The sequence below is a fragment of the Mustela putorius genome, unplaced genomic scaffold, assembly GCF_011764305.1.
Source record: "Mustela putorius furo isolate JIRA1106 unplaced genomic scaffold, ASM1176430v1.1 tig00000129_pilon_pilon_pilon, whole genome shotgun sequence".
Taxonomy (NCBI): Eukaryota; Metazoa; Chordata; class Mammalia; order Carnivora; family Mustelidae; genus Mustela; species Mustela putorius.
The window spans coordinates 39,335,230-39,362,151 of NW_025421290.1; the positions used below are offsets into that span (position 1 = coordinate 39,335,230).

Consider the following 26,922-nt stretch of genomic DNA (forward strand, 5'->3'; position numbering starts at 1 on the left):
GCAAATTCTAGGTGTTTAATGATGTCTCTCATTCTCTATATTTAAATAATCCCAGGAGTTCTGATTCCCCCAAATTTATTCCTCCTGTAATATCCTGTTTAGATCTCATTGTCTTTCAACTACACAATTAAAATGGGCTTCTAGGGGTGCCCGGGTGGCTCAGTGGATTAAGGCCTCTGCCTTCAGCTCAGGTCATGATCCCAGGGTCCTGGGCTCGAGCCCCATGTCGGGCTCTCTGCTTGGCGGGGAGCCTGCTTCCCCCCCCCCCCCCCCCCCATGCCTGCCTCCCTGCCTACTTGCGATCTCTGTCAAATAAATAAACAAATAAAATACTTAAAAAAAAAAAAAGGCTTTTAACCGGTCACCATGCCCTAAAAACTCCCCTTTTCAATCCACCTTTTTATGCAGCCACTTGAGTAATCTTTCCAAAACACAGAAATGCTTGTGTTTCTCCACTCACTCAAAATTCAGCGCCTCAGAACACTAGTCAAATTCCTAAGCATGGCATTTCAAATATTCTACAATACATCCTCAAATACTGTTCTAGTTACAGTGCTGTCCATATTCTTCCATTAACCCTTTACTCCAGCCCACATGGCTGGCTTTTGGAATGAATACATCAGCCTATTTCAGTGCTCAAGTCTTTGCTTAGAATAGTTCTTCGACCAGTAATAAACACTCCCAATCCAGTTGTGATTTTCTGAAATCCTTTCCAGCCTTTAAAATCCAATTCAAGGGGCGCCTGGGTGGCTCAGTGGGTTAAGCCGCTGCCTTCGGCTCAGGTCATGATCTCAGGGTCCGGGGATCGAGTCCCACATCAGGCTCTCTGCTCAGCAAGGGGCCTGCTTCCCTTCCTCTCTCTCTGCCTGCCTCTCTGCCTACTTGTGATCTCTGTCAAATAAATAAATAAAATATTTAAAAAAAAAATCCAATTCAAATGCTATCCTCCACTAAGATACTTGTCCCTTCCCTCCAAGCAAAATAAATCTGTCTTTTCCTTGGTGCTCCCAACACCCTGTTTCACCTCTCCTTGGCAATTATTCCATCCTGCCTTGGCTGGTAGTTGTCTACTTGCATATTTTTTTCACTGGCTAAGGTTGCTGAATTTATTCATTCTAACTCTCATTAACCTAGTATGATGCTTTGAACAAACTAAGCTTTCAGGATTTATCTGCTGAATAAATAGGTAAGCTTCTTCACCCACATAGGGGGAAAAAAAGCAATAGAGATTAAGTAACTTGTCAAAAATCAGACATTTACTTAAATGCAGACTTTTTAAAAATTAGAACCTAAATCTTCTGCTCAGTTGACTCTACTCCGTCCACACAAAAATAACACAATGTGGAATTTCCACTCCCTAACAACAACAAAATGCCACGGATTCTATTCCAAAATGTTTCTTTTACTTTCCTTGCAAACATGTTACGGTGATCCATGTGCCAAAGTGAAAAAGTACAAATTCTTAAGTCCCAGGTTAGTAATATTTAACTTCCAAATGGTGCATTTCTGGGCCTCATGAGCAAGTGGGATAAACTTTAATAAACTAATTGCATTCTTTTCTCTGAAGAAACTTCAAAGGATAAAATCAACCAGCGAATGCGCACAGGCTGTAAATACAGCCCCCACAGCCTCGACCTGCAATGACAGGCTAAGGAGAAGCCAGCAGCCAAGCCCCTCAGAGAAGTGGATGTACGAAAGAAGACGGCAGCTCTGGGCTGAGATCGCCAGGGCACAGTCCTCTTGGCATCCTCTTTCTCCCTCTGCAACAGCCTTAGTGTAAGGCCCCAAAGCCTGGGGCAAGGCCAGGGTGCGGGTGCAGTCCAGCAGCCCCCGCCCTTAGGGACGTGCTGCCGACTCCAGCTTTCTCAGGACCGTCTTGTTCCTAAGCCCCGGCCCCCAAAACCAAGCAAAGAGCAGAAACATCGGCCCCAAGGCCTCGAGGGTTAGGGCCGAAGCCCTAGGGCTTCAGACCGGCCGCTCCCGGGCCCGCCAGATCTGAGAGGGGGTGTCGGGGTGGGGGCGGTTTCCCTGTCCTCTCTGGAGGCGAACTCTGCCCGAGCCGCCGAGAAGCCCGCACCGGCTCCCTCCCTCTCGGGGACCACCGAGCTGCGCGGGTGTGGCCTGGCCCAGCCCGAGCTCACCTTCCCGTCCCGGGCAGCCGGCTAGCCGTCAGGCGGTCCCGAATTCCGTCCACACACAGCGTCTTCCGGCTCCCGCCGGAAGCAGCGGCAGCGCGGGACAGGAAGTTTGGCCGGCCCCCAACGCTCACGCCCACTCGCTCGCCGCAGGCTGGACTCGGCTCCCCCGCCTGCGCGAGGTTTCCGCCCCAGGCGTATAGAGGGCAGGGCCGGCGGGGGCCGGGCGAGGTTGGGCCCCTGCACCCCCGGAGCTGTGGTCTACCGTCTCCTGCTCATTCCATCACTTGGGGCCCCGCCGTCTGCGAAACCCGAAAAACCGGGTCAGTTCGTTCCAGCCGTGACGTCACGGCTTCCTTGCAGCAGCAGATGGGGTAGTTTTTCCTGTCAGCTGAGATGAGCACTAGTTACAATGGGGGCCATGGAGAGAGAACGAACTACTGAAACATTTATCGACGTTCTCACTGAAGAGGACCTCAAAGCTTCACTGAGAAAGGAACTTGCAGAATCTAGTTCTGCGCCGCAATCGGGACGGGGTAAGAACTGAAACTCAGGTATACAACTTTTCTTGTAAAATGAACTCCCTAGAGTCTGGATTCCCTGTATTAGGACTGAAAGAGCTCTCGAATACCCACACTGGGGACTAGAACTCCTGAGTTCCAGGCTGGATGCCACCACGTTAGAGCTTTATGCGGTTGAGCCTTTTTGAAATTGCTAATTTTTAAATACTTGTGTGCCACAGGATGAGGAACTCAACTAAGACAGTGGCAGTGGGAATTAAAGCTCTGAGTTCTCTAAGAAAGGCATTTTCAAGATTAAACACAGGCCTTGATGACAGGCACCTGAATGAGTGAGGGAGTATTAGTTTGGGTGCACAAACAATGGTGAGTTAAAAACAAAGTAGGAATATGTAAGAGGAAGGTAATTCCTCTTTAGATGAAACAGTTCATCCCAGATGCCAACAGGATATTTTACTTGGGAGGACCTAAGCTCAAGTAAGAGGTCAGAAATAGAGATGCAAATTTGGAAGTTACCAACATACAGACCGCAGACAGAAGTGCTCTCTGGAGATGAAAAGGTCCAGGAAAGGTTTATAAAGGAAGAAGAGGACACTGACGGGCGCCTGGGTGGCTCAGTCAGTTAAGCGTCTGCCTTTGGCACAGGTCATGATCCCAGAGTCCTGGAATGGAGTCCAACCTTACCCCCCTACTCAGCGGGGACTCTGCTTTTCTGTCTCCCTCTCCCTCTGTGTGCTCTCTCTAGTTCTCACTCTCTTTCAAATAAATAAGTAAAATCTTTATAAAAAAAAAAAAAAGAGGACACAGGTCAACTGGAGTGACTGATTACTAACAGTTTGAATCTACTTCCTACAAATGTTGCAGACAAAAGTATCTAGCAGGGTGAAAAAGGTGACCAGAAACCAGCACAACACTTGAAAAATCTCAATTTTATTGTTGTAAAGGGTTGATTATAATCATGAAGCAAGCCCTCTTATTTAGAGGTACATTAGATATTGAACATTCATGTTCACAGCCATTTGTTAATTTGCTCAGTCAGTCCTGTCATTTTCTAAAGCTGCCTTTGTTGCCAAATCTTTCTAATCACCTAAAACTTCAAGTGATATTTGTACCTATTTGCCCTCAAAATCTTTACACTATTTGACAGTACGTAACTGCTACCCTAAAACAAACATAGTTTTATCAATGTGTATTTGAGTTTTTAGGTTATACAGTAAATTATTTAGCAAAACACAGATAATCCTCTGTGATAAACTAGTCTCTTTATCAACCTGACTGACCTGTTACTTCTCAACACAAAGCCTCTGCTCTCCTATCCTAAAAACTGCTCCACAAGCTCTGAATTACCCTAAGTCCCAACATATGCTCTGCCATTAAATCCCTTTTCCATGGAACTACAATATAGAAAAGCCATCCCAATTCTATTCTTAACACCAAGTTACAGTTCAAGAATTATGTAAAGCATTTTCAGGTCAACATATATTTACTATGCATCTTCTCAAGCATTCTATTTTAAATAAAAATTATTAATTGTAAAAATTGATTTAAATGATCCATTAAGCAGTTGTATCAAATCTCCAATGGTTTCAGAATATCTGATCAAATATCAAATATAGTCTCAGTTTTAGTAAAAGAAAGAAAAATAGGTCATGTTGACTTCAATCTATTACTGTAAATAATCGTGCTGGACATAGAGAACATACATGATATTGAAGATATAGGAAAAGTTTATGTTATGCAACTAGATGATAGTACCAATAATCAATTTAAATAAAAAGCTATCTGTATTCTAAAAATTTTATTAAATGTATCTTAAAAATCTTTGTGTAAGGGGTGCCTGGGTGGCTCAGTGGGTTAAAGCCTCTGCCTTCGGCTTAGGTCATGATCCCAGGGTCCTGGGATCGAGCCCCACGTTGGGCTCTCTGCTCGGCGGGGAGCCTGCTTCCTCCTCTCTCTCTCTCTGCCTGCCTCTCTGCCTATTTGTGATCTCTGTCAAGCAAATAAATAAAATCTTAAAAAAAAAAAAGTTAAAAAAATCTGGTGCAAAACGGAAAGAAATCTGTGTATTTCCTTGATGAAGATGCTTATACAGATTACACAGAGGTTTCCTCTGAAATGCAAACTATCTGCTTTCCGATGTTACCTCCTGTCATCATGGACTGGAATGCAGCTAGAAAGAAAAAAAAAAACCTAGATTATATGAAAACATAAATATCACTATCATACATGTTTATCAGTACAAACACATACATTTAATTTGAATAATTTCTGCAATGCTTTTAATATTTAGAAGGAAACTGTCATGAAAAGAAGCCTCAAGTGAAACACTGACAAAGTTACAAGATAAACTAACACAATTTGTATCTTAAAGATGTGCTTTTTACCCAAACTAGAAATGTTCATATCTACCTCAATATTCACTGTTTAAAGTCTGAAGACTAGAATAAGTAAGTATGAGGATAAAATGTCAGTGAAAACAATTTTTCGAAAACTATTAAAAAATTGTGCGCTGGGGTACGTGGGTGGCTTGGTGGGTTAAAGTCTCTGCCTTCGGCTCAGGTCATGATCCCGGAGTCCTGGGATCGAGCCCCGAATCGGGCTCTCTGCTTAGCAGGGAGCCTGCTTCCCCCCCCCTCTGCCTGCCTCTGATCTCTGTCAAATAAATAAATAAAATCTTTAAAAAAAAAAAAAAAAAAAAGGGTGCCTAGTGGCTCAGTAGGTTAAGCAGCTGCCTTCAGCTCGGGTCATGATCCCAGGGTTCTGGGATCAAACTCCACATCAGGCTCCCTGCTAAGTAGAGAACCTGCTTTCTCTCCCTCTGCCTGATGCTCTGCCTACTTGTGCTCTCTCTCTCTCTCTCATAAATAAATAAAATCTTTTTTTAAAAAAACTATTAAAGATAATAGAAATCCTCAGTGCTTGGGTGGCTCAGTTGGTTAAGCTGCCTTTGGCTCAGATCATGGTCTCAGAGTCCTGGGACTGAGCCCAGGGGCAGGCTCCCTGCTCCCTGCCTCTTCTCCTGTCTCTCCTCCCTCTCCTGCCCCACAGCTCAAGCTCACTCTCATTTTCAAATAAATAAATAAATAAAATCTTAAAAAAAATAAAGAAACCTAAATATTGAAAATGTGTTTAATATAATCTCACGATGCCTGAGAATTATTCAACCTGGGGACACCTGGGTGGCTCAGTTGGTTAAGTGTCTACCTTGGGCTCAGGTCAAGATCTCAGGACCCTGGTATAGCCCAGGGTTGGGGCTCCCTGCTGAGCAGGGACCCTGCTTCTCCCTATTCTTCTGCTCCTTCCCCATCCCTCAAGCTCACTGACTTGCATGCTTGCCTTTCTCTCTCTCTAATAAATATGTAAATAAAACCATTTAACCTGAAAAAGTTACCTAGAAGCTAAATGACTTTCATGATTGTTACCTTTTTTTCATAAATTGTTTCAAAACCAAAGAAACATTTATTATTTGAAATGTGAAAACAATACTTCTTAAATACTACTATGATGAACTTTAATGGGAGTTTGATTAAGATATTTAAGTAAACCTGCAGAATTGTTTTACAAGAAGGAAAGAAATGATTTAAAAAGAAAAAAACACCAGGGAAGTAGAATTCAAGGGAAAAAGGGAGTATTTGTGCTAAGCTCATGCATATAATAAATCTACATTCATCTTACCTCCCATGTTTTCCAATCCATTTGTCACAGTCTCTCTGATCTGTAAATCAAAACAGCTACATATAGTATTCTCAAGTTCAATGTATCCATTTACAGTTGACCCTGAACTACATGGGTTTCAACTGTGTATGTCAATTTATACAAAAAAAATTTTTTATAAACACAGTACAGTACTATATATGTATTTTCCCTTATAATTTTCTTTCTTTCTTAAGATTTTACTTATTTATTTGACAGAGAGAAAGATCACAAGCAGGCAGAGAGGCAGACAGAGAGAGGAGGGGAAGCTCCCTCCTGAGCAGAGAGCCCAACGCTGGCTTGATCCCAGGACCCTGAGACCATGACCCAACCAAAGACAAAGGCTTATTAACCCACTGAACCACCCAGGCACCCCTCCCTTGTGATTTTCTTAATAACATTTTCTTTTCCCTAGTTTATTATAAAGGATACAGTGTAGGGGTGCCTGGGTGGCTCAGTCATTAAGCATCAGCCTTTGGCTCAGGTCATGAGCCCTGCATCAGGCTCCCTGCTCAGCAGGGAACCTGCTTCTCCCTCTCCAGCAACACCCCCCACCAATCCCGTGCTTGTGTTCCCTCTCTCACTATCTCTCAAATAAATATATAAATTTTTTAAAAAAAGGATACAGTATAAATTACACGTAACACACAAAATATGAGGTAATCAACCCTTTATGTTATCAGTAACGCTTCTGGTCAATAGTAGGCTATTAGTAGTTTTGGTGGAGTCAAAAGATACACCATGATTTTCAACTGCATGGAGGGGGAGGGTGTCAGCACCTTTAAATCCTGAGATACTTCCTCCTCTCTCTCCTCTCTCTCTCTGCCTGCCTCTCTGCCTACTTGTGATCTCTCTCTGCCAAATAAATAAATAAAATCTTTAAAAAAAAAAAAGGGGGGGGGGCGCCTGGGTGGCTCAGTGGGTTAAGCCTCTGCCTTCAGCTCAGGTCATGATCTCAGGGTCCTGGGATTGAGTCCCGCATCATCGGGCTCTCTGCTCAGCAGGGAGCCTGCTTCCTCCTCTCTCTCTGCCTGCCTCTCTGCCTACTTGTGATCTCTCTCTGCCAAATAAATAAATAAAATCTTTAAAAAAAAAAAAATCCTGAGATACTCAGTGTCAATTTTAATATTCTTCATTTTTGTAAAGGGCAGCAATACTATTTAGCACTTTTTGTCTAAAAATAGACATTCTTCATTTCTTGGAGGTAGCACAGAAAAGTTTCCTATAAAATGATTTTTAAAAATAAAGTCCTCTTGGGGCTCATGGATGACTCAGTCAGTGAAGCATCTGGCTCTTGATTTCAGCTCAGGTCATGATCTCAAGATGATGGGATTGACTCTAGCATTAGCTCTAGGCTCTGGGCTCTGCGGGAAGTCTACCTGAGATTCTCTCTCTCTCCCCTTACCCCTCCCCACCGCTCACAGGCACATGCTCTCTCTCTCATAGGTAGATAAATCTTTTAAAAATAAAATCCTCTTTTCCCATTGTCTGTTCTTCCATTGGTAATACCACGAACTATACCACCTCTTTCCAAAAAAACAAAGTACATAAACATAAGCACATACACATATAACTTTGCCTATGATTTGCAAGTTTCAAGAACGTCCTAGGTCAGGGTCTAGACCCCAGATTAGTAACTCTTGGTTTTCAGCCACCAACCAAGATTATTCAGAATATCCAGGAGGGAACAAAAGAAGTATGGTAGAGGGTTAGGGGTACAAAGAAGTGCTTATAAGATTTTTGAGAAAGCATGGCTTCTAACACATAGTAGCATTCCATAAATATTTGTTAAAGTAATGAATATTAAAATTTGGAAAAAAACACATATTTATCTTGTAATACAGTCTAAGAAATGTAAAGGTTAATGAAATCTTAGATAAAGGGCCTAACCAGAGAGAGTTTCTCAATTAGGAGGTTATACTCACCTGGGAGTAAAACTTAATTTACAACATTTAGTACAATTTTGTAGTAATTTTTATTATGAAGTTAAGGTTTGCTATCATAAACTCAAATAACATAAAAGTATCTTAAGTAGGGGTACTTGGGTGGCTCAGTGGGTTAAAGCCCCTGCCTTCGGCTCAGGTCATGATCCCAGGGTGCTGGGATCGAGCCCCGCATCAGGCTCTCTGCTCAGTGGGGAGCCTGCTTCTCCCTCTCTCTTTGCCTGCTTCTCTGCCTACTTGTGATCTCTATCAAATAAATAAAAAAATCTTAAAAAAAAAAAAAAAAAGTGGGGCGCCTGGGTGGCTCAGTGGGTTAAGCTTCTACCTTCGGCTCAGGTCATGATCCCAGGGGCCTGGGATCGAGTCCCGCATAGGGCTCTCTGCTCAGCAGGGAGCCTGCTTCTCCTCATCTCTCTCTCTGTCTGTCTCTCTGCCTATTTGTGATCTCTCTCTCTGTCAAATAAATAAATAAAATCTTTAAAAAAAAAAAAGTATCTTAAGTAGCAGACAAATGATAGCAATAAAGAACAGAAGCGAGTTCTACCTTTAGTTTTCCTTCTTTAAACCACTGGCTCAGCTGTAGAATGCCAGACTCAAATTCGTCCTTATAGTTCAACACCAGAAATCTTTCTCTGTAGTGGAGAAGAAAAGGATAATGATCAGAAATTATAGAGGGTGAAACAGTCCAACACCAAACCATTCCAGAACTTTAATATCTGTTAATCTTTCAAGCATTAGGACTTAATCACACAGAGTCTGGTCAGATACAGTTTTGTTATTTTTGGTGTAGTTACAGGTGTAAGTATAGTGGACTTCTATTGCCTGGCCGGCATCCAGAACTCTGTTTGGTAATTAGCACTGTGATTTTACTTTGTGGGTAATATCCTTTCCCCATCCCTCCTGTGACCAAAGCCAGGCCAGTCTGAGCCAATAAGTATCAGCTTTGGGACTTAACAAAACGGGAGAGAGCTGTTCTCTTTTTTGCTTGGGTTACTAACCAGTATAGGATTAGAGGTCACAGTCATCCTCTTGCTGTGCTGCAAGAGAGCCTGCGAGGGAACAGAGCCACCCCAAAATAAAGCACAGCCCAGAGGTAGAGAAAAGCTGAGCAGTGATGCCACCATGCCAACCTTTTATCCAGCCAAATCTAAGTCAATGCTAATATCGGACTTCTCAGAAACATGAGCCAATAAATTTCCTTTGCACTGAAGCCAATGTGAGTTGAGTTTCTATCACTGGGGAAAAAAGACTTGCGAAAGATTGACAGAACAGATGCATTTTTTAGAAAGTTTTCTGCTAGGGAGCTACTTCCCCAAAACCTAAATACTGAACTGGCTTAAAATGTTTATTTTCAAGCTTTATTTATTAAGAAAAAATTATAGGGGTCCTTGGGTGGCTTAGGTGGTTGAGTGTCTGACTGCTGATTTAGACTCAGGTCATCATCTCAGGGTCATGAGATCAAGCCCTGCATTGTGCTCTATGCTCAGCAGGGAGTCTGCTCCCCTCTCCTCGTCTCCCTCTGCCCCTCCCCACCATGCGCACAAGCATGCTTTCTCACTCTCTAAAATACACAAATCTTTTTTTAAAAATAAGGAAAAGTAATATATGAAGAACAATGCATTCCATATACATCTATGATCTTTAAACTCATGAATCTGGTAATAAGGGGAAAAGGGGAGACCATACCTTGTGATGTTTCTTTCTTTTTGGATTGCTTCTACGGCAGGGGGTAGTGGAGGAGGATAAGGCACATCTTTATTGTACTGAGAAATTTGACCGCACAGGATGATATGGCTGTTCCGATTCATCTGTTCAGAGAAAACTGATGATTATACCCTAACATACATGCCTTTGCTATGTTTACTGATTTTATGGCTGCTTCAATGCCATGAATGCCTCCTTGATTATTGTATTTAATCATTTGGTGCCAATTAATTGCTTTTGCTTTGAAGATTTATGCCTGATATGTATTTAAGAGTTTTAATTAGCTAGGAAACAAATCCCCTCCAAAGGAACATAGAGGTAAATGAAAGTTTGGTAATATGCAAAAGAATTACACTTGTGTCACCATTGTTGTTGCTACTATTAGTAGTAGCAGTAAAGAATTTCCTTGGATTTAAATAATTTAACCTCAACTGCACATAATTTTACATACAGTAAAAGACAATGCAGTGTTAATAGCTAATGTTCATATTTTATAACACTGTCCATAAAATATGTAAATACCTGTAATCTATGTAAGTCCTTTCCCTACCCAAAATCAGAGGCCATGGCTGTGAGTTAACTGATAGGGAGTCAGGGTCAACACTTCACCATTTGAACAATACAAATGTGATTTTATTTTTAAGTCATCTCTATATCCAAGATGGGGCTAGAACTCACAACCCTGAGATCAAGAGTTGCATGCCTGACCAACCAAGCCAGCCAGCCATCCCTACAACTAATTCTTGACAAAAATAAATTGCGAGTGAAAATATAACATTGCTAGCAAAGAACTGAAACTGATACTCATGTGCAAATTCTGCAAGCAAATGGAAGTAGCTGTAGCAAGCTTTTTGTTATTTAATTACAATACTGACCATCACACTATTTCTCACAATAAACCCTAGAATTTTAGTTTTTTTTTCTCGATATCAGGTAAAAAGATAGTACATCAAATAAAATATAGTATTCAAATTTATAACAAACAAATCGGCACACAACCTGACTTATCACTGTATCACTGATGTCACCACCAACATTGTCAAAGTAAACATCCACTCCAGCTGGGCATAATTCACGGAGCTGTTCTGCGACATTCCCCGTTTTATAATTAACTGCAGCATCAAAGCCTAGTTCTGAGGTCAGAAAGAGGCACTTCTCCTGTGTTCCACAAATTCCCACCACTCTGGAACAGCCCATCAAATGGCCAATCTAAGAGGGAAATTTTAAAAATTAAACAATTTTCTGTTACCACATCTGAGTGTAAAAATGTGAAAGCACACAAGATATGACAAGTATATAAGAGTATTCATCACAATTAGGTTTGATTACAGAGCTGCTGGCTTAAAGGAATTTGAAACCAAAAGAATTGAGACCAGATACAAGGTCACTCATAAAAAAAAAGAAGATTGACTAACATTAGACTTAGTTTTAATGTTACAATCACACAATTCAAAGCTGATTTCATAAAAGAAATAGACTCAAAATATCACTATCTTGCAGTTCAATATTTTTCAGGCCTCTGAGGAATTAAAATCACTACTATGATAAAATGTTTTGTTTCAATGGTTTTCACACCATAAAGGCTGTTATTCATAAAACATAAAAAAAAACCACATAAATTTACTTAAAAATTCTATCATAATCCTTATTATATTTCTAGAACCCAGTAAGTGCTCTCTAATTTGAAGATTCTTTTCAAAAATATGAGTTTGGGGGCACCTGGGTGGCTCAGTGGGTTAAGCCTCTGCCTTCAGCTCAGGTCAGCTCAGGTCATGATCTCAGGGTCCTGGGATAGAGCCCTGCATCGGGCTCTCTGCTCAGCAGATAGCCTGTTTCTCCCCCTCTCTCTCTGCCTGCCTCTCTGCCTACTTGTGACCTCTGTCTGTTAAATAAATAAGTAAAATCTTTAAAATACACATATATATACATATATATGTAGATATATATATGAGTTTGCCTTTTAATTCATGAATTCCAGATAGGTACTCTATGAGCTTCTTCCTCATATTGATTAAAGCAATGTTCTAGAATTTACCGTGTCTATTTTCGGTTAATAGAGAACAAGATACAAAAATCTACATTTTTCATGTTGTTATCAAGAGAGTCTAAGCACATGATAACATCATTTCTACCCAAAATGTGTAAAATGAATATTATAGATTTGTTCAATTTTATATTTTAAACTACATACATGTACCCAGAAATTTGATTATGACCACTTATTTTAGAAAATCAAATTAATTCTCAGAAATTTTACCTGCCCAGCCAAGGATCCACAAGCACCAGCAGCTCCACTAACAACCATTGTCTGATTAGATCCAGCAGTTATGTGACCTTTCTCCTGTATCCCAATCAAGGAAGTCAAACCAGGCATACCTATAGCTCCAAGAAAGTATGAAAGGTGTCCGTCCACAAGTTGTGGGTCCACCTAAAATAAAACATGTAACTTTAAAAAAATAATACTAGGAATTCCTGTTTTAAGTCAACAATGTAGAGACAACCTATTATGGACTGTTGTGTCCCCCCAGATTCTTATGTTGATGACCTAACCCTTAATGTAACTATAAGTGGAGACAGGACCTTTAGGGAGGTCCTAGGGAAAGGACCCGAGTCCAAAAGGATTTGCTTACTAGTAAGAGAAGGAAGAGACACCAGAGCTCTTTCTCTGCATGTGCACAAATGAAAGGCTGAGGGGCGCCTGGGTGGCTCAGTGGGTTAAAGCCTCTGCCTTCGGCTCAGGTCATCCCAGGGTCCTGGGATCGAGCCCCACATCGGGCTCTCTGCTCAGCAGGGAGTCTGCTTCCCCTTCTCTCTCTGCCTGCCTCTCTGCCTACTTGTAATCTCTCTCTGTCAAATAAATAAATAAAATCTTAAAAAAAAAAAGAAAGAAAGAAAGAAAGGCTGAATGCAAAAAGGCAGCCAACTGTAAGCCAGAAAGAGAGGCTTCACTATAAACCAAATTTTCCAGCACCTAGATCTCAGACTTTTAGCCTCCAGAACTGTGAGAAAATAAATTTCTGTCGTTGAAGCCACCTAGTCTATGGTATTTTGTAATGGCATTCCAAGCAGACTAATAAACAACCCAATATGGTTTCTAGAACAGTAAACCATTCTTCAGTCTTACTAAAATTCTGTAATTTACTTGTACAAAGTAAAAAAGAAATGAATATTACTTCTCTTTATGGCAAAACAAACAAACAAAAACTTTAAGGAATTCTCACATGAAAGGCACTAAGCATTCTTTCTCATCAGTGCCCCAAGTATATAAAAATTAGAGAAGAAATATTTAAGGGGAAAACATTAGGCAGAACTGGAAAGTTTTAAAATCTCTGAGAATAAATAAATAAATAAATAAAATCTCTGATAATTCCAAAGTAAGCATTTATCTATATAAAAATAAGTTCAGGGGGGCATCTGGGTGGCTCAGTGGGTTAAAACCTCTGCCTTTGGCTCAGGTCATGATCCCAGGGTCCTGGGTTGGAGCCCAACATCGGGCTCTCTGCTCGGCAGGGAGCCTGCTTCCTCCTCTCCCTCTGCCTGCCTCTCTGCCTACTTGTGATCTCTGTCTGTCAAATAAATAAATAAAATCTTTAAAAAAAAAAATCAGTTCAGGGGCACCTAAGTGGCTCAGTCAGTTAAGCAACTGCCTTCGGCTCAGGTCATGATTCCAGGGTCCTGGGATCGAGTCCTGCATTGAGCTCCTTGCTTGGTGGGGAGGCTTCTTCTCCCTCTCCCTCTCCTCCTCCCCCTGCTTGTTCTCGCCCTCAAATAAATAAATAAAATCTTTAAAAAAAAAAAATCAGCTCAAACCCCAAGAGTTCTCATTGTTGATGCTTAAAATGTACCATAAAATATAATTTCTTTTAGGGGCGCCTGGGTGGCTCAGTGGGTTAAGCCGCTGCCTTCGGCTCGGGTCGTGATCTCAGGGTCCTGGGATCGAGTCCCGCATCGGGCTCTCTGCTCAGCGGGGAGCCTGCTTCCTCCTCTCTCTCTCTCTGCCTGCCTCTATGCCTACTTGTGATCTCTCTCTTTCAAATAAATAAATAAAATCTTTAAAAAAAAATATATATATATATATAATTTCTTTTAGTTAATTACAGAATAAAATGAGAGCTCTCAATTTTTTAGCATTTTATGTTTATATGTTTACCAGGCCCTATCACTAGTTTATACTTCTACATTCTCTGTGTCTATTTTCTTATCTGTAAAGTTAGGGGGAATTGGATAAAAAGAAATGATATGGAAAGACTCCCTACCATAAAAATTTTATAATAATATTTTAAGGAATTGAATAACTTTGGTAAAAATTTAATTATCCACCAAAAATAATTGATATTCACTACCTTAATTTGACTTGTACTTTGATTTTGATTTGATTTGTCATATATTTGATTTGATTTGTCATAAACAAATAAAATGGCAGTTTGTATTCAGCAGTCTTAAATAACTACCAGTTAAATCTACTGTATACATAAAGGTAATTGAGAGTTGAAAGTCAACGATACTCAGAAAGCAGACCCCCTGCTTCTCTTCTCTCTCTCCCTGTGCCCCTATCCTGCCCCGCTTGTGCTCTCCCTCTCTCAAATTTAAAAAATTAAAAACTGTTTTTAAAAAAGTACTAAAATTGGGGAACCTGGGTGACTCAGTGGGTTAAAGCCTCTGCTTTCAGCTCAGGTCATGATCCCAGGGTCCTGGGATCGAGCCCCACCTCGGGCTCCCTGCTCAGCAGGGAGCCTACTCTCCACCCTCCGCCTGCTTGTGATCTCTGTCAAATAAATAAATAAAATATTTTTTTTAAAAAAAGTACTAAAATTGTATAAAACTTTTAAGAAAGTCCTAGTCATATTTCTCATAGCATTTAATGTCCACACTCATCTGTGAGAGAGCTACACTATTTTCTTCTTCCACATGAGAAAGCTAAGGGCCAGAGGCATGAAGTAACTTCCCTGATGACATATATTAGGTTGAATTACACGAAGCTACCAGGTTTCGTAGGGAAAAACAGACAAACATTGGTAATTTCACATGATTCAAGTAAGAGCAGAGACTGAACTTAGGACTTTGAGAGAAAAAGTCATTTCAAGAACAAACCAAATGCACTTCTTAAAGTTAAATGGCAATTTCTCGGGAAACTTTAAAGCACACAACTTTAAGGGGCCTGCTGGTTCTTGGCATAAAATATTTTTTGATGCTTACAATTCAGGCTTTATTTTATAGTTGCAAAATTTGAGAAATAAAATACAGAAAACACCACCATCCGCTAATAATCTAAGAACTGTCCTATAGTTACGGCCAACAATGGAAAAGAAACAAAGGTTTTCCACATTTTGGAAGCTATCTAAAAGAAAATACAGGCTTTTATTAATTTTCCCTGACAACAAACTGAATGCCAAATGCACAAAATAAAAATTAAACCGGGGGCAGGATGCGGAGAGAATCCAGATATTGCATATTATACATCACCTTTTCTAGGCTATTTCCATCCAGAATAACCCTGGTTTGCCAGGGCCAATAAAAGGAAGTCACAAAATCGCCTTTAGTAAAATTAATGTGTTTGCTTTCTTCGACAATCCCAATACCTCCACCATCAACCACTTGAGACAGCTCCCAAGGTCTTATGTAATCAGTACCAGTGTCTTCATTCATTCTGCAACGCTAAAAGAGAAAAACGATTATGGTAATTCTGCCTGGCAATACCAGGCAGTTTATTAATTTACCTCATGACTAAAAGAAAGGTATATAGTCAGTAATGTCAAATTAAATCTTAGTCAAACAAATCATACTTATCTTAAATTCTATCTTCCTTTCAGTTATTTTTTTTATCCTGGAAAAGGGATGTATCCCCTCTCTAATCAGTAAAAAAGTATAATTAGAAAGGTCCACAACTTTGTGAACAGACTAAAAACCACTGAATAGTACACTTTATTTTTTTTAGTTTATTTACTTATTTTTAGTAATCTTGACACTCATCATGGGGCTTGAACTCATGAACCCCAGATCAAGAATTGCATCCTTTTCTGACTGAGCCAGGCAAATGCCCCTGAACTGTATACTTTAAAGATTTTATTTATTTATTTGACAGACAGAGATCACAAGTAGGCAGAAAGGCAGGCAGAGAGAGAGAGAGAGGAGGAAACAGGCTCCCCGCTGAGCAGAGAGCCCGATGGAGGACTTGATCCCAGGACCCTGAGATTATGACCTGAGCCAAAGGCAGAGACTTTAACACACTGAGCCACCCAGGTGCCCTGACTGTATGCTTTAAATGTATAAACTGTATGACAGATGAATTTTATTTCAACAAAGCTGTTAAAATTTTAAACAATTAAAGTAGGTACTATTACATTACACTAGCAAACATAATACAAAATACTGCATCAGTGCTTTCAATGGATTGTGTCAAATTACATATACTTACATGTTGCTATTATAAAACTTTACATTTTTTCTAGAAAACAAACCAGCAACATATAGACCATATAACTACTCATTTCTACTGACCTAGAGATTCTGCTTCCTCCATGCAAATAACCCAAGAAGAAACGAAACAACTTTTACATGGTTGTTCATTACAAGTTCAGACCAAGCATTACATCATACCTCCTAACCTCAAGTAGATATTCTCTTTATTCTATGAAGACAAAATGTCACAGAAGCACCACACCTTTCCACAGGACTAGAGCTAAAAATATCTCTGAGAAGCAGTTAAGACACTCTTCTCTGTGGCTCACTCTTGCCCACTCATGAAGGCCAAGGTGTAGAGGCAGTGTGGGAGACTGAAAAGATACCTGGATACCTCATTAAGGCGCCTCATGTGGTATAGTTCAATTCACCAGGGAAAAGGACCAAACAGGGAATTGAGGCGGAAATTTCTATGACAATATACTTACTACACTGCTACTAGTGTCGCCCTCCCAGGTATTCATAGAAGCAAATGCAACAGCCACTGAATACTGCCAGACCAAGGACCTGACCTTCTTTCTCTCCTTTTTTAAGGTAATTTGCTTTTTTTTCCCACTTTAATTTTTAAAGTAATCTCTACACCCAATGTGGGGCTCGAACTAACAACCCCAAGATTAAGAATCACATGCTTGGGGCGCCTGGGTGGCTCAGTGGGTTAAAGCCTCTGCCTTTAGCTCAAGTCATGATCCCAGCGTCCTGGGATCGAGCCCCACATCGGGCTCTCTGCTCAGCGGAGAGCCTACTTCCTTCTCTTTCTCTCTCTGCCTGCCTCTCTGCCTACTTGTGATCTCTGTCAATTAAATAAATAAAATCTTTAAAAAAAAAAAAGAATCACATGCTTTACTAACTGAGCCAGCCAGGTGCCCCCTGAAGACCTCTTAGAAGAGGCTAACAGAGAAAAAAGGAGCAAGTAATTCTCCACAGGTAAGCAAATGATGTCAACACAACAGAAGATTATATAACCACCAAAATAATGATATTTGGACTGGTTTTTCATATCTAAGTATAGATATCAAGTCACTTAAATATCAAAGTAGTATATATACGTTAAATACAACTATTTAATACTGTGTACACTGGTGATTAAAATTAGTTATGAACCTGAATATATATTTTTTAAGAACAATGTCTAGTAAAAGCAACCAAGATGATTTTCTTCCCTCTTTCCTTTCACTAGTACTTAATATTAACACCATGCTAGTGACTGGAGATACAGTGATAAATAAGACCTCTGTTTCCTTAAGTTTACTCTTTATTAGGAAAGACAGACATCACGATGCCTGGGAGGCTCAGTCGGTTAAGCATCTACTTTCACCTCAGGTCATGAACCCAGGGTCTTCGGATCAAGTCCCACATTGGGCTCCTTGCTCAGCCGGGAGCCTGCTTCTCCCTCTGCCTGCGGCTCCCCCTGCTTGTGCTCTCTCTCTCTCTCTCCCCCTGACAAATAAATAAATAAAATATTTTTAAAAAAAGAAAAAAAAAAGGAGGAAAGACAGACATCTAATAACTACCCCAGTAATTCTTCATTACAACTAGGATAAATGCTATAGATCAAGGTTCTGTTTTGAGAAAATGTAACAGGGAAAGGACTAGTCCGAGGGTTCAAGGTAATTTACCAAAGGAAATCCTTTTAATGCAGGCTTTGAGGGAGTAACAGGAGTTGGCCAGGTAACGGGAGAGAGGAAGACAGAGAGAGAATATGTATGTAGGCTTGTTTTAATTTGTACTCAGGATTTTTAGTCAGGTATAGTCAAACAACAGACATGGGGCCAACTGCCTTGAAGAAGAGTTTATCACTTATAATTCCCAAGAGGAGGAGCACACCAGACCACACAGGGCCAAATGGGGAAGCACTAGAATTAATGAGGAAGAAAAAGCAGCAACAGGACAGGATGGCCCAGGGGTTTTTTTGTTCGTTTTTTTTTTTTTTAAATGGCTCAGAGTCTTTACTGTGGTTTCAGGGGTAAGAAACCGGCAAGACAGATTGGACAAACTTGATTAAGTTTAGGATTAGACAGTTGGAAAACTTCTGTGGGCCCTGATTATAGGGGTGGTCCCTAGTTGTCTGGCACCTGACCTTTGGGGATTTGGGCCAGGGGAAAAATTAGCTTGGTGTGTAACAGTTAGACGAAGGAGGTGGTTGCTATGTTTCAGGCAAGATGTTTGTTATCGCTAAAAATATGCTGGTAGGGGCAGTCTCTCCAGGATTGGGAAGACCCCTAAGATATGAAAGCATTAAACAATTCAGAAAAGGGCTCTTCCCCGAAGCAGCCTGAGGTGACCTCTGAAAACGGTTTGATATTTGCTTGATCCAAAAGAGGCTACAAAATCATGCAAATCAAGAGGTTCAAATCTCCGTGTTCACTTTAAGAACACATATGAAACCACCCAGGCCATCAAGCGTACGCATATCTGAAAAGCCACCAAGTATCCAAAAGATGTCACTTTGCTGAAGCCATGTGTGCCATTCTGTTGCTACAGTGGTGGAGCTGGTAGGTGTGTCCAGGCTACAGAGGGGGGCTAGACACAGGGTTGGTGGCCCAAGAAGAGTGGTGCATTTTTACTACACATGCTTAACAATGCGGAGAGTAATGCTGCACGTAAGGGTTTAGATGTCGATTCTCTGGTCATTGAGCCCAGCCAGGTGAGCAAAGTCCCCAAGATGCAGCATAGAACTTATAGGGCTCCTGGTAAGATGAACCCACATATGAGCTCTCCCTGCCCCATCGAGACGATCCCTCCTGAAAAGAGCAAACTGTCCCTAAACCAGAAGAGGTTGCACAGAAGAAAAAGATACCCCAGAAGAAACTGAAGAAAACAAAACCTTATGGCTCAGGAGTAAATTCTGCCCAGAATAACTGCAAATAAAAAAAAAAAATACAGAAAAGGAGAAACATGACTAATATAAGGCTTAAGCAAAAAGGGCCACTGGTGTGTTACACAAGTGAGAAGCCCAGTGTGGCCAGGGTACAGGGGAAGAAGTAAAGTCGGGGATGGTAAGGCTGGGCAGGCAAACAGGGACCAGACTATGAAGCATCTTAGACCATGTCCAGAAAGTTAGTCTTTGCAAGACTAAAAGAAAGTCAATAAACATAAAGGTGACATGATTAGTTACTATTGTAAAAATATCATTCTGACTGCAGTGTAAGAGACCATGTAAGAGGGAGTGTATGCAAGGGTTCCCCACTGGGAGAGAAACAATGGTGATCTGGACTAGAGAGATGTCCTTGGAGTTTACGGAGAAGTGGACTGAATTGAGATGTACTTAGAAGTAGGACCCGCAGGATTTGAGATCGACTGAGAATGAAGAGACAAAATTCTCAAGAAAAACTCAGTTTTGTAGCATGAAATGAGTGGATGGAGAAGCTATGTACTTCCCTGGAGGAAACAGAGGTTTTCTGTTTTTGTTGTTTTGAGGTTGGGGTATTCAGAAGTGGAGGTCCTGAATTTAATCCATGTTATAATCTTGGGTGTTTCATCATCTCTCCTAAAATCATTGGGTCAGAGGCGCCTGGGTGGCTCAGTGAGTTAAAGCCTCTGCTTTCGGCTCAGGTCATGATCCCAGGGTCCTGGCCCCACATCGGGTTCTCTGCTCAGAGGGAAGCCTGCTTTCCCCTCTCTCTCTCTCTGTCTGCCTCTCTGCCTGCTTGTGATCTCCGTCAAATAATAAAATCTTTAAAAAAAAAATCATTGGGTCATAAATTTCTCTCACTTTAAGACTCTCAGAGGGAATTCTGCTGAATAGGAAGTTTGTTCCAACTTAAATACTGTGAAAAAAACATCCTCTCTGCTTGTTTTCAACTATTCCTTTTGGACTGCTCTGCTTGGTTTTTAAAACCCTTCTAACCTTGAACCTTGGCTTTACTTTGATGAATTTTTTTCTCTTAATTTACTCTGTACTTATTATCCTGGGCTTCAATGATAGGCTTTCCATTTTGTTCATCAGGGCATGTATAATCCTTAGTGCCCTGAGCTACGTCTTACATATTGAAGTGTTTAAGTCTTAAGAAATCCAAGCCAGTCATCATCCAGAATTGACTCTAAGTACTAAACAGCACACTGTATTTTTCTCCTGAAAAATGGTAATTATTCTCCTCACATGATTTGCTTAGCACAGTCTAGAGTTCAAGGGCCATAGCTTGACTGAGATTGTCTTAACTGCCACTGAAAGGTGGAGCATCTTTAGGTCTGTGGGAAATCAGCAACCTAATTTAACCCTCAGCATCAACTCGAACATTTGTCTATTTAGAATGTCCTAGACCAATCACCACCTCATTTCCCTAGCCCACAAAGAAAAATTTCTTCCTACACCAGAGAAGAATCTTGAATGAAGTCATCAAATTGCTTTCCACTGTTAGTACAATCAAGTGTGATTGGCGTCATTGAAAGAGGCTGAATGGCACTCCTAGATCAGAGAGAAGAGGACCCTTCCCAAAGCTACAACTCTCCTGGCAGAAAATGGCACTGTCTTGGGGTATCTACTGTAAAAGAAGCCCGGGAAGAGGTAAGGCAGGATTTTCTTTATCCTTTACTTTGGTACTTTAAAAGCCAAAAGGAGAGGCAAGCAGACAGTACAGAAACAGTAATACAGAAAGAGATTATAAAATTGCCTATTTGTTTCTTTGGCCAACTTTCTACTTTTCACAGACTAATGTACAGGAACTTTCTGCATGTCAACCATTATCTTTTTTTCCTATTTATATTGCAAATGTTTCTGTTTGCCATTTATCTTTTGATTTTGTACATGCTATTTTATTATGTTTTACAAAAGACAGTGTTTTTAAAATAGTCATATTCATCAATCATGTGTCTTCATATTAGTTGGGTTTACTGTCATTCTTATAAAGTCTTTCCTTCCCCAACATCCTTCGATTGTTAACCCAGACATATACATATATCTCTTAGAGAGTTCAAGATGTGCTGGGGGGGCGGTGTGGGAAGAGCAGAGGAGGAGAGAGAGAATCTTAAGCAGGCTCTATGCCCAGTGCAAAGGCAATACATGACCTGAAATCAAGAGACAGATGCTTAATAAATGAGTCATCCAGGTGCCCCTTTATAGTTTCATTTTTTTCTTTAACTTTTTAATATCTCTTGGAATTTATTCTAGTGAAGGGTTGAGCTAAAAATGTAATTTTTTCCCAAAAGTATACAGTCAACTGATCCAACAGTTTATTGAATAAGCTATCCTGATTTCCTCTTAACTTATTTTACATAAATAAAAGAAAGCTGTAAAACTAGTACAAAGGACAGAGATTAATGAAACAGACAATAGGAAAAAATGCAGAATATCAACAAAACCAAAAGTTGTTCCTTCGAAAAATTAACAAATTGACAATGTTTTAGCTAATCTGACCAAGAAAAAAATAGATAAGACTTAAATTACTAAAATCAGGAGCGCCTGGGTGGCTCAGTTGGTTAGGCAACTGCCTTCAGCTCAGGTCATGATCCTGGAGTCCCAGGATTGAGTCCCACATCTGGCTCCCTGCTCGGCAGGGAGTCTGCTTCTCCCTCTGACCTCTCTCTTCGCATTCTCTCTCTCTCTCTCTCTCCCAAATAAATAAATTTTTTTAAAAAAACTTTAAATTACTAAAATCAGGAATGAAAGAAAGGGTATTACTACCTATCTTTCAGAAATAAAAGGATTGTAAGGAAATACTAAGATATGCCAATATACATATGCCAATAAATTATACAACTGGACAAATGGACAAATTTGTTGTTCATGAAATGGACAAATTCCCAGAAAGACACAAACTACTGAAGCTGACTCAAGAAGGAACAGAAAATCCTAGTAGGCCTAAAATAAATGAAGATATTGAACTAGTAATTTTAAAACTCTCAAAAAAAGCCCAGGCCAGACAGCTTCATTGGTGAATTCTACCAGTCTTTTCAAGCATACCAATTCTTCACAAACTCTTCCAAAAATAGAACAGGAGGGAACAGGGGCACCTGGGTGGCTCAGTGGGTTAAAGCCTCTGCCTTCAGCTCAGGTCATGATCTCAGGGTCCTGGGATTGAGCCCCACATGGGGCTCTCTGCTCAGCGAGGAGCCTGCTTCCCACAACCCTGCCTACGTCTCTGCCTACTTGTGACCCCTCTCTGTCAAGTAAATAAATAAAATATTTAAAAAAAAAAAAAAAAAAGAACATGGAGCCTGGGTAGCTCAGTGGGTTGGGCCTCTGCCTTTGGCTCGGGTCATGATCTCAGGATCCTGGGATCGAGTCCCACATCAGGCTCTCTGCTTGGTGGGGAGCCTGCGTCTCCCTCTCTCTCTGCCTGCCTCTCTGCCTACTTGTGATCTCTCTCTCTCTGTCAAATAAATAAAAAAAACTTTTTAAAAAAATGTAAAAAAAATAAAAAATAAAAAAACAGGAGGGAACATTTCCCAACCTATTCTGAGGCCCAAATTACCCTAATACCAAAGTCAGGCAAACACATCACAAGAAAACAAGAGACCATGAATATAGTCGCATAACCTTATGGATGCAAAAAAAAAAAAAAAAAAAAAAAAAAATCAACAAAATAGTAGCAAACTAAATCTGATAACATATCGGGGCACAAAGGTGGCTCAGTCACCCAATCAAGCCCCACATGGGTCTCTGCACTCAGCACGGAGTCTGTTTGTCCCTCCTCTTCCCATCTGCGCGCGCGCGCACACGCACACACACACACACACACACTCTCTCTCTCTCTCTCTCTCTCTCTCTCTTTCTCTTTCTCACATAAATAAATCTCAAAAAAAGAATAAATTCCAGGAGCACCTGGGTGGGTCAGTTGGTTGAGCGTCTGCCTTTGGCTTAGGTCATGATCCCAGGGTCCTAGGAATCAAGCCCTGAGTCAGGCTCCCAGCTCAGCAGAGGACCTGCTTCTCCCTCTTCTCCTTGCCTGTGATCTCTCTCACTACCTGTCTCTCTCTCTCTCAAATAAATAAGTAAAATCTTTTATAAATAAATAAATAAATAAATCCAACAACATATCAAGGAATTATGCATTTGAGACAAATGTCATTTAGTCGAAGAATACAAGAGTGATTTAACATCTAAAAATTAATTAATGTAATAAAACTTTTCAATAGATTAAAAAGCAAAAACCCCAAGAGCATCTCAAGAGAAGCAGAAAATGCATATGACAAAATCTAAAACTGCTTCTGGGGGGAAGGAGTAAGGACGACTTTATTATTTAATGGGCACAGAATTTCTGTTTCAGAAGATGAAAAATTTCTGGAAATGGAAAGCAGTAGCTGCACAACATTGTGAATGTCCCTAATGTTGCTGTATTATACATTTGAAAATTGTTAAAATGGCGTATTTTGTTATATGTATCTTATCACAATAAACAAAATCCCTTTATGATAAAAACTTTCAACAAACCAGGAACCAAATCAGTACCAGGAGGAAATCTCCTCAGCCTGATAAAGGGAAACTACCAAATCCCACATCATACTTAATGATAAGACTGAATGCTTTCTGGGCGCCTGGGTGGCTCAGTGGGTTAAGCTGCTGCCTTCGGCTCAGGTCATGATCTCGGGGTCCTGGGATCGAGTTCCGCCTCGGGCTCTCTGCTCAGCAGGGATCCTGCTTCCTCCTCTCTCTCTCTGCCTGCCTCTCTGCCTACTTGTGATCTCTCTCTGTCAAATAAATAAATAAAATTAAAAAAAAAAAAAGACTGAATGCTTTCTCCATCAGATCTAGGAACAAGATAAAGATTCCACTCTCACCACTTCTATGTAACACTGTACTGGAGGTGCTAATCAGTCAAGAAAATGAAATAAAAAGCGTTTGTGTAGGAAAAGGCAAAAACCATTTCTGTATTGAGTCTAAGTCCATGTGCCTGAGGGCTTCTCAGCTGCAGTCCTAAACAGTATCTTTTTTTTTTTTAAAGATTTTATTTATTTATTTGACAGACAGAGATCACAGTAGGCAGAGAGGCAGGCAGAGAGAGAGAGGAGGAAGCAGGCTCCCTGCTGAGCAGAGAGCCCGAGGCGGGACTCGATCCCAGGACCCCGAGATCATGACCCGAGCAGAAGGCAGTGGCTTAACCCACTGAGCCACCCAGGCGCCCCCTACACAGTATCTTTCAACAAATCTCCTTTCTCTAAAAATAAGTCATTCCTTCAAAATGAGATCAACTGGAGAGGTGCCTGGGCGGTGCAGCTGGTCAAGCATCTGACTCTTAGTTTTTGCTCAGATTGCGACCGCAGGGTCATGAGACTGGGCCCCGTCTCAGGCCTCAATCTCAAGTCCGCTTGGATTTCTCTCTCCCTCTCCCTCTGCCCCTTCCCACTGCTCTAAAATATATAAATAAGTCTTAAAAAAAAAAAGAGAGAGAGAGAGACCAACTAGAATAAAGGTCTTACACAGAGCCTGCATTGTAAACTCGATCAATCTTAGAGAATTTCCAATCTTAATCTATCTTCAAGCTTTATTTACTACTGGGAAGTGATCTGGACATTTGAAAACCTGATCAACCACATGTACTACTATTATGAAAACATTCTTCTACAATATTCCTTCAGAACACTAGTGAACAGCAAAGGCAATCTGTAATTCCCAGGTATCAAGATATAATTGCTCAAGTGTTTATTAATCATAAGGATTGCACAATAATATTAAAATGCAACATGAAAAATATGAAAATAAGATTAATTTTCATAAAGTCACAAAATCCTGATTCTTACCATGTAAGGATCCACAGAAAGATAAAGAGTTCTCACTTGTACTTGTCCTTCATTGATACTATCTGATAAATTTACTTCTTCTACTCGGAAGTTTTCTGCCACTGGATTACCATTTTTTCCTAAAATATTATGGAAAATATAAAATCAAAACATTACTTTCGCATGTAATTATTTATTATTCTTTAGAAGGTAACTCTAGGATTCAGGTAACTCCCTTTTAATACAGACCCGAATAAGTCTACATTGTTTTCTAATTTCTCTGTAACAGAGTATAAATTCTTTAAATAGTTTTTTTTTTTTTAAGATTTTATTTATTTGACAGACAGAGATCACAAATAGGCAGAGAGGAAGGCTGGCAGAGAGAGAGGAGGAAGCAGGCTCCCCGAGCAGCAGAGAGCCCGATGTGGGACTTGATCCCAGGACTCTGGGATCATGACCTGAGCCGCAGGCAGAGGCTTTTACTCACTGAGCCACCCAGGAGCCCTCTTTAAATAGTTTCAACTGCTCTTGATTTTCCCCAAGAAGTTTCTGTGGAAGATTGCTAACTTTAAAATTTCTTTTTAAAGATGATTAGAGATAAATCATTTCATCTGTTTTAAAATTATAGGATTTCAAAAAGTGAAAACTCACAGCCAGTTTAAATTATGAAAATTCAAAATTTATAAGGTAGCAGAAACACATCAGCCAAAATAAATGCTTAAGTAAACATTCCTTCCTCATTTTAAGAAGAAATGGAAACTTAAATGAATACAATTTTTTTAAAAAGTAAAGTCTTGGGGCACCTGGCTGGCTCAGTTGGTGGAACATGAAACTCTTGATCTCAAGATTGTGGGTTCAAGCTCCACAGAGTGTGGAGCCAACTTTAAAATAAATAAATAAATTTTAAAAGTTTGAAAATTAGAAAATTTGAAGTTTGAAAAGAGAAATTTATAAGCAAAAAATGCCATCACTAAAAGTGTATTCTTGTTCAGTTATGTTTAACATAAGCAAACTTACTCTGTTGATTAAATCATCAAATGTGTAAGGTGGGAATAGATGTAAAAATGTTAATCTAACAACTCACTTTACTAAAACTGAAGTTAGAAAATGTAAGTGAGAGGAAAAAAACAGACAAGGTAAGTGATTTCCCCAGGCCACACACTAAACAGTAAAATCAAAGCAGCATGTGCCCAAAAGATTATTTCCACACCTAAGTTTCTAGGATTCAGGTTAAATGTCAGCACAGACATAGGTCAGTGCTTTTCACATAAAACAGAAAGGCAAGTTTTAAGAATCGACGATGTATGCTACAAAGAAAAAAAGCCATTCCATATTTAATATAACCTCTTAAATATAATAATTCCAAAATACCTTTTCTTCTTCAACAAATAGCCTTGATAGGTAATTATTTAAAAACTGAATATTACAGAGGCGACTGGGTGGCTCAGTGGTTTAAGGCTCTGCCTTCGGCTCAGGGTCCTGGGATCAAGCCCTGCATCGGGCTCTCTGCTCAGCGGGGAGCCTGCTTCCCCCTCTCTCTCTGCCTGCTTCTGTGCCTACTTGTGATCTCTATCAAAAAAAATAAGTAAAATTAAAAAAAAATAAATAAAAAATAAATAAATAAAAATTGAGTATTACAGGGCACCTGGGTGGCTCAGTGGTTTAAGCCTCTGCCTTTGGCTCAGGTCATGATCTCAGGGTCCTGGGATGGAGCCCCACATTAGGCTCTCTGCTCAGCGGGGAGCTTGCTTCCCCCTCTGTCTCTGCCTACTTGTGATCTCACTCTGTCAAATAAATTTTTAAAATCTTTAAAAA

The 26,922-nt window shown here is 40.3% G+C and overlaps 2 protein-coding genes and 1 long non-coding RNA gene across 16 annotated transcripts in view; 1 reads left to right on the top strand and 2 right to left on the bottom strand.

The window, feature by feature from the left end:
* The window catches only part of ZNF410 (zinc finger protein 410), a 40,343-nt gene extending 38,084 nt beyond the window's left edge, over positions 1 to 2,259 (bottom strand). For 2 of the 4 annotated variants that reach the window (XR_198498.3, XM_004739305.3), the window contains exon 1: positions 2,142 to 2,259. The gene's annotated coding sequence lies outside the window, so the exon portion shown is untranslated. The remainder of the gene's footprint in view (positions 1 to 2,141) is intronic. The other 2 variants (XM_004739304.3, XM_045072470.1) reach the window with 2 other exon arrangements.
* The window catches only part of LOC123389843, a 32,264-nt gene continuing 7,601 nt past the window's right edge, over positions 2,260 to 26,922 (top strand). The window contains exons 1-3 of one of the 4 annotated variants that reach the window (XR_006604483.1): positions 2,260 to 2,689; positions 16,895 to 16,986; positions 20,737 to 20,956. This is a non-coding gene — a long non-coding RNA (uncharacterized LOC123389843). The remainder of the gene's footprint in view (positions 2,690 to 16,894; positions 16,987 to 20,736; positions 20,957 to 26,922) is intronic. The other 3 variants (XR_006604484.1, XR_006604481.1, XR_006604482.1) reach the window with 3 other exon arrangements.
* Positions 4,575 to 26,922, bottom strand: part of PTGR2 (prostaglandin reductase 2) — a 28,936-nt gene continuing 6,588 nt past the window's right edge. For 4 of the 8 annotated variants that reach the window (XM_045072530.1, XM_045072509.1, XM_045072543.1 and 1 more), the window contains 8 exons: positions 25,129 to 25,247; positions 15,457 to 15,648; positions 12,251 to 12,421; positions 10,993 to 11,202; positions 9,976 to 10,097; positions 8,834 to 8,921; positions 6,329 to 6,368; positions 4,576 to 4,823 (listed from right to left, as the gene is read on the bottom strand). In XM_045072530.1, the coding sequence (XP_044928465.1) occupies positions 4,747 to 4,823; positions 6,329 to 6,368; positions 8,834 to 8,921; positions 9,976 to 10,097; positions 10,993 to 11,202; positions 12,251 to 12,421; positions 15,457 to 15,648; positions 25,129 to 25,247 (1,019 nt within the window). In that variant the 3' untranslated portion in view covers positions 4,576 to 4,746. Of the gene's footprint in view, positions 4,824 to 6,328; positions 6,369 to 8,833; positions 8,922 to 9,975; positions 10,098 to 10,992; positions 11,203 to 12,250; positions 12,422 to 15,456; positions 15,649 to 25,128; positions 25,248 to 26,478; positions 26,502 to 26,922 lie in introns of those variants that run through there. The other 4 variants (XM_045072548.1, XM_045072533.1, XM_045072537.1 and 1 more) reach the window with 4 other exon arrangements.